The sequence below is a fragment of the Pseudomyrmex gracilis genome, unplaced genomic scaffold, assembly GCF_002006095.1.
Source record: "Pseudomyrmex gracilis isolate BER0280 unplaced genomic scaffold, ASM200609v1 scaffold_271, whole genome shotgun sequence".
Classification (NCBI taxonomy): Eukaryota; Metazoa; Arthropoda; class Insecta; order Hymenoptera; family Formicidae; genus Pseudomyrmex; species Pseudomyrmex gracilis.
Genome location: NW_018020855.1, coordinates 45,082 through 51,972, shown reverse-complemented (window position 1 = coordinate 51,972; position 6,891 = coordinate 45,082). Strand labels below are relative to the sequence as shown.

The 6,891-nt window shown below is 37.9% G+C and overlaps 1 protein-coding gene across 1 annotated transcript in view; it reads right to left on the bottom strand.

Moving 5' to 3' along the window:
* Positions 1-6,881, bottom strand: part of LOC109859610 (serine/threonine-protein phosphatase 2A 56 kDa regulatory subunit epsilon isoform) — a 17,859-nt gene extending 10,978 nt beyond the window's left edge. The window contains exon 1 of the mRNA XM_020437998.1: positions 5,312-6,881. Coding sequence (XP_020293587.1) covers positions 5,312-5,447 — 136 coding nt within the window. The 5' untranslated portion in view covers positions 5,448-6,881. The remainder of the gene's footprint in view (positions 1-5,311) is intronic.
* Between the last annotated feature and the right edge of the window lie 10 nt (positions 6,882-6,891).

The window sequence follows — 6,891 nt, the reverse complement described above, 5'->3', positions numbered from 1 at the left end:
TCTCTCTCTCTCTCTCACATACGGAGAGATACGTAACATATCGGTCGCGGTAAAGTGACAACGCCGATCGAAAATGCCCATCCAACGTATCGAGCGCCTAAAAGAGTCTCCCTGCTTTAAAGAGGATATGCCACACGAAAATTGTAAAACTTTTATGAGATCGCCGCCGCCGCCGCCACGGCTTTTGACGATACACTCGAGAGTAGGTATCTCGCGACTAGGTTTTTCTAACTAAATAAGTCTCTGATCTCTCTCTCTCTCTCTCGCAAAAGTCAAGAGATGAGATATCTTCGGCAGACACACCTGAGTACTTTGACACGGATCCGCCCGAGTGCGGACTGAACTTTCTTGATCTTACCTCTACCTTGTTTCCGCTCACCTGTTGTTTACGAGCAGTCGTAATGCACGTTCGTCATGGTGTACAAGTGTGTTCAAGGGAGCTGCGGTAATTTATCGCATTTGACTGTTTATAGCCGATAATAAAAGAGATAGAAAGAGATAGAAAGAGAAAAGGACACACACACATGTGTGTATATATATATATATATATAATCTTTAGTTGAAATATTAATTCGACAAAGACATATTTTAAATAAATAAGTCTAAGAGCAATTTATGACGTAAACAAATTGTTCAATTATTATGTCAAACAACAAGAATACATAAGGCGGTAAACAGATTCTTGTATTTTCGTTTTAAAGAAACGAGAAAAACTATGAAATATATTTGCTTGGCAAGAATAAACGACAAATCATTTGGTAAGATAGATAACTATATACGTCTATAGATGTATGTATTTGTTAGTTAACAGAATAAAATAAAAAGGAAAATAATTTTACCGTCGGTGACATTACAAAAAAAAATTCAAACAATTTAAATATACTTTTTTAAAGATATATATATATATATATAACGGTTTTTGAAAACAATTATGTTAATCTCACAATTACAAATCAGACACTTATTTACGTATTTATGAATACAGATATTTACAGATATTTTAAATTAGAATGTCCTTCACTTCTTATCATTTTCTGCTAATGAAGTGACCGCAAAAAAAAAAAAAAAAACGAAACGGCGATAAACAAAAACGAGGAAAAAACAAATGAGAAAATTTGTGCGATATTTACCCAAAAGTTTGAAAACTTAATTATAAAAAGATTGCGTCATGTCTCAAGTTGTCAAGCTATCTTAGAAAACACCTCAACAACAAAAATGACACATTTCAATCTTCTTTATAAAAAAAAAAAAACAAATATTTCAAGAGATCATTGTGAAAGAAATTGTGAAAATCTGAGAACGCCCAAAAATCCGGGACGCTATGATCAAAACACACAAGCGACGTGTGACGGAACGTATATATCTTTATATTTGAGCGTTGTATCAAATTTCATCAGTAGTTATGATATACCTGCTGTTCGCGCGTAGATAACTCGACAAAGAAGATAATCCGTTAAAGTGATATTGAACACTTGCGAACTCAATCGCGTTCCTAACAACGGTGTCAGTCTTGTGATTACGTTATTTTTTTCTCTGTCTTTCTTCAAGCGATTATCTATTTTGAAACAAGAGACACACACGTTTTTATACACACATACAAATCTCTTATTTCGAAATAAGTAGAAGTCGCAAAATACAAATTATATATATATATATTTATTATGACTTATGCAATCTTTAGAGCAACGCGGTGCGCGCAATCTTGAAAAATTCTTCAGAACAAGATTCTGAAGAACAAGCAACTAATCTAAAAAAAACCCATTGTCTTTGTCTCTTTATCGTCGCGTATTAGGAAATCATATTTCTTCTCTCGTATTTTTTTCTGTTATCGCCGAGTTGTCGCCTCTTCCATTACCGATCGTTAAACTTATAATTTTACGTACGAATAACAAATGCGCGATGGTGAATTGACGTATCGATAATCTTGTGTGTCATACATGTCTTTAGCATACACAACAAAGAATAATAATATCCGGTGAATTCGAGCCAGATTAAAAAAAAAAAAAAAACAAAAAAAATATTACGCGAGCAAAAAATAACATAAGTACACTTCAATTAGTTTCTCAAAAGTTTTTTCAATTTCTACTCGCAAATTTCTTCTTCGATTTTATGTACACGCGTATGTGTGTAATCGAATATAGTGTATTCGTCGATCGAAGAGACACACAGTTTTTTCTTTTTGCGACGCGCGATTAAATTATCGAACTTAACAAACTATCGCGCAAATCGCTGTGATATCTCACAATCACGTAGAAATTATTAACGAGAACTAACGATGATATCGTTGCTACCGATACCGCGAATGGTTACCGGCAAAAAGTATCGAACAATTTTTTGTTTATTCGCTAAGTCAACTTCTTCAAAGACAAAAAAAATGTCGGGTCAAAATTCTTCCTTTTTCATTTTACATTCTGTCAAACGTTTCTCTTTCAACTCGAAACACGAGAATTATTTTCAAAGTGAGATGTTTACTTTTACTTGATTTGTTTTTTCCGCGTTTATCACAAAAAAAGCTGCCGGCAACTCCACGTGACTATCGGGAACGCTATATTTCCGTGTTTCTATTTTTCTTTCTCACTCACTCACTCACCTACTCACTCGCTCACTCACTTATCTACTCACTCACTCTCCCTCCTTTCCTTCCCTTCCTCTCTTCCTCCCTCTCACTCTTTCTCTCTCTCTCCGCGTTACATATGTACCAAGAATCAAGTGTCTACGCAATATTTTTCTTTATCTTTACGTAATATCGTAGTTTTTTTTTTCCAATATTTCAACTTTTACATGTAAAAGAAACATTGTTCTCATCGCGATCAGTTTTGTGTATTAGTTTTGTTTTTTTACAGTATTTTTCCTCTCTCTCTCTCTACTTGTGTGCGGTTACAAATTTAATTAAAATTCCAAGTATGCAAAAATACTATGTAAAAACAATCTTTCCGTTTTCCGATTATTGCGTACTTGTTTTATTTCCAAGAATTCCATATGTATATATGTATAATTTATGCAAACATGTATATTATTATTTTATACATTCATATAAAAAACACTGCGCTAGATAGACACAAAACGCGCGTGCACACAAATTCCTCCGATAGACGCGTCACGCGAGTTCTGCAAAAAAACGTAAGTACGGTCCATATATCTCGAAACGATATCAAAAAAATATTCCAACGTACTCTTCTATTCTTTTCTCGCGTCAAGTGTCTGATTTGACATATCGATCAGCGATAAACAAAAGTTTTCAAAAGTGAAATTGAGTCAAGTAAATCCGTGCAATACAGCGGATCAAGTCTGACGATAATCTGACACTTTTATAAAAAAAAAAAAAGAATTATGTCCTTATAAAAACAACAGAGTATCATTCATTTGCATCTAAACGTTCGAACGATAAAAAAAAAAAAAAAAAAAAAAAAAANAAAAAAAAAAAAAAAAAAAAAAAAAACTAAATGTTACATCGCGGTCATAATACTTAATATGTAAAAGTGCAAACGTGTGGAACGCACGGCTTGGGTGTTAGCTGATTCAGCGAAATTAATTAATTCCGCAAGTAGGTGGAATTTTTAACCTGATAATGCACCTATATATACAGAAAACACACTAACGCGCGAATTGTGAGGTTATCTCGGCGGTTATCTCTCTGATACAACAAACGTAACGTGACGTGACGTAGTGATAAACAATTTTTTATGATCTATCGTTTCTTCGTTAACTAACAAAAAAAAAAAAAAAAACAGGTTGCACGTTATTAAGTATCGTTAATAATCGCTCGAATGTACAAACAAAAAAAAAAAATGCTATCAATGGTAACAACTACGAGGAACTGTTGCGCGAGATGTGTTGTTTCTCCTTGAGGAGAAGGGGATAAAGGAAACAAACTTTTGTTGATGATAATGTATGGAAATACATTTGTTGGTATACGCTGATGGTGCGCGTTACTCAACTAACCGACGATTCGTCAATCGACAGCGGATGCGCTCAAGTATTGAAAGGAACGAATAGTAAATTGTTTATCGATGCGCACACACGGTGAGATGCGAGAGAGATTGCCCAAGTGTCAAAAGAACACACAAACTTAGGCTCTCTGCCAATTATTTAATAACCTTCAAGGATATTATATCCTTGAGCTTCTCTCGTGAGAAAATATATAAATAATGTGCATTAGCATCGGATGGCATTTCGAACACGTGTGTTACCCGAACACACAGATTTGTAATCGCGTATCGCTCGAGAACTTTTTTTATTGAATTAATTCTTCTTCGTGAGACTGCGAGTTCCAAAACAGCCTTTTACCCAGCCTAAACTGAGACCCTGCGCGACTTTTAAAATCACAAAACATCTTTTCGCGAAAAATCAATATTTTCTTCAGTTTTTTTTTTTTCAATCAAAAGTTTGAACAATTCTGTGTCGATAAAAAAAAAACTGAATTTAAAAAATCTAGTAGTTTCGAGGATACAAACGTTAAAAAATAATAATAATAATTTTAACTAGAGACATCGATCTGTGAAATTTTTGGGTCTCTCAGACTTTTGGGTCTCTCAGACCCAATTCGGAAAAAATTAATAAATGAAAAAAGAACAAGATGGAAAATCGGATGGAACCGACGCACATTTATTGCAACGCAATTAATTAGGAAGAGAAGAGCTTAAACTGTACATATCAAATGCACATCGTTTAACTTTAAAGTTTCGATCTCGTGTAAATTGTTATTTGAGAAGTGAGCAAATTCAACGGATAATCAAAATATTGAAATTGCGAACTCGAAGACTCGTATATGTTGAATTAAACAATCTTTTGCGCAAAGTTTGCATAATTACGCAAGATTTTAGCACACCTATTGCTATCAATGTGTTTTATGTAAGCTTTCAAACCATTTTCCATTTTCCTTTTTAAATGACGAGATTCTTTTTCCTCGCGTCAAAAATTTAATGTTTTCATGTATAATTTATATGAGTCACATCTAATAACATAAATAAAAAAAAATATATATATATATTAAAATATATATATATATATATATATATTGTAAAATAGCTCGACATCAGTGTTCGTGTGTTTTTCTTTTTTCAGCGAATCCGCAACAGTGCTCTCAGCCTCGACCGAACACAGTGTTTGCGGTGTAACACGTACGATAGGCAAAAGTTAGGTTAGGTTAGAGGTTTGCTATAGATGCCGTCATCGCTATCAGTAACACGTTTTCGAGTTAAAAAAAAAAAACGGAAAACAGACGGTTTCCCTCCCCCCCCCCCCCCAAAAAGAGGAAAAAGAAAAACAATATTCGGAACAAGTGTAAAAAAAATTCAACGGAAAAACTAACCTTTAAGCATGGGCAGCTGCTGGAGTTCCAATTCCTGCGAGTTGCGGTAGCGCGAGGAACCCTGCGACTTCTTGGTTTTCTTCTTGAGAGATCGCTTAGCGAAGGGGTCTATCCTGTCCACGAAAGTCCCTGACATTTTGGCATTAACAAATAACACTAATTTCGTAATATGGCAAAAAGCTTAATAACAACACAGAGAGACAGAGAGACGCGCACTGGTCCAGCTGTCCCCCCCCCCCCACAGGCGTGTGTTTGTGCACACACTGTGTGTAGTAATAATACAAAAATTCTCTCCGAATTCGTCCGACCGGATCCTTTCGGAAAAAACACACACGGGCGGCGCGCGTTTTCGCCACTAGAGACGAAGATCACTTCGAAGCGGTGGTTGCATTCCTTCTCGTGCGCACAGAGGCGGAAGATGAAAAATTCTCTCTCTCTCTCTCTCTCACAAAACTGAATTTTTACACTTTGCACTTCTTTTTACTCGCGCGACGAAACGACGAGAGATACAGAAGAACGACCTACACACACACACTCAAGTACCTTTACACGATATACACGCGGATGAGATGCGGTTTGTGTGTACCGGTCGGTCGTCTCTTTTTTTTTCTTCTTCTTCTTCTTCTCTTTCTTCCGCCACCGATTTTACCGTTTACACACTTACCGTTCTCGCGTTTCCCCGAAGAAGAAGCGCAAGAAGAAGGCGGGGGAGGATGATGATGAGGAGGTGAGTGTTGTTACACCGCGAGGCTGTGTTCAAGGAGCATAGCACACACGAGGCCACGGTGTGCGTTATGAGACACTGACAAACTCCACGGTCACGGCGTGGCGCGGAGAATCCTCTTTTTTTTCTCTCTCTCTCTCTCTCTCTCTTTCTTTCTTGTTTCGAGCGAAATTTTTTTCAAACAAATTCGCTCGAGATCGGAGATCGTCGAATTTCGCTCGTACGTAAGCGGACGCCCCTCGAGAGGAGGATTCTCGGTTGGGCTCTCGTCGCGTCTCCTCCGCTGGCCCAATATACTTCTCCGGAAGAAAGGGGCGCGATGGGGATCTCCAGACACAACTAGGCGTTGTCACACATACACGCACGCTCTCGTGTACTGCTGGCCGACGTGCGTCCCGTACGTCCGTACGTCCTTTTTTTTTTCTTTCTTTCTTTCTTTCACTACGCGCTACAGATGTTTTCTGCGACGCGACGCGGCGAAAGATTTTTACACACAAAAATTATATTAGGCGTCGTTGATACGATACGCAAAAACGATACAAAAACGCCGGACGACACACCGCAATATATAAGAGCCGGTCGTCGGTCTCGTCCCCCGGCGGCTCTTCTCTTACCCTCGGCACACACAGCTTTCGCTACGAAACGTACGACGACGACGTAGACGACGTAGACGTAGACGACGACGTAGGGTGGAATTTCGATCGGCGACAACAGCGGCGCGCCGGGTTACCGCTGCTGCTGCTATAGTTTGGTCGGTAAAAGTTTTTCCTCTCGCCGTTTCTCGAACGTTGGTGCGAGACGTCGTCGGATAGTTGCGTGTCGCGCACGCACGCACGCACGCACCGCACGCACGCAC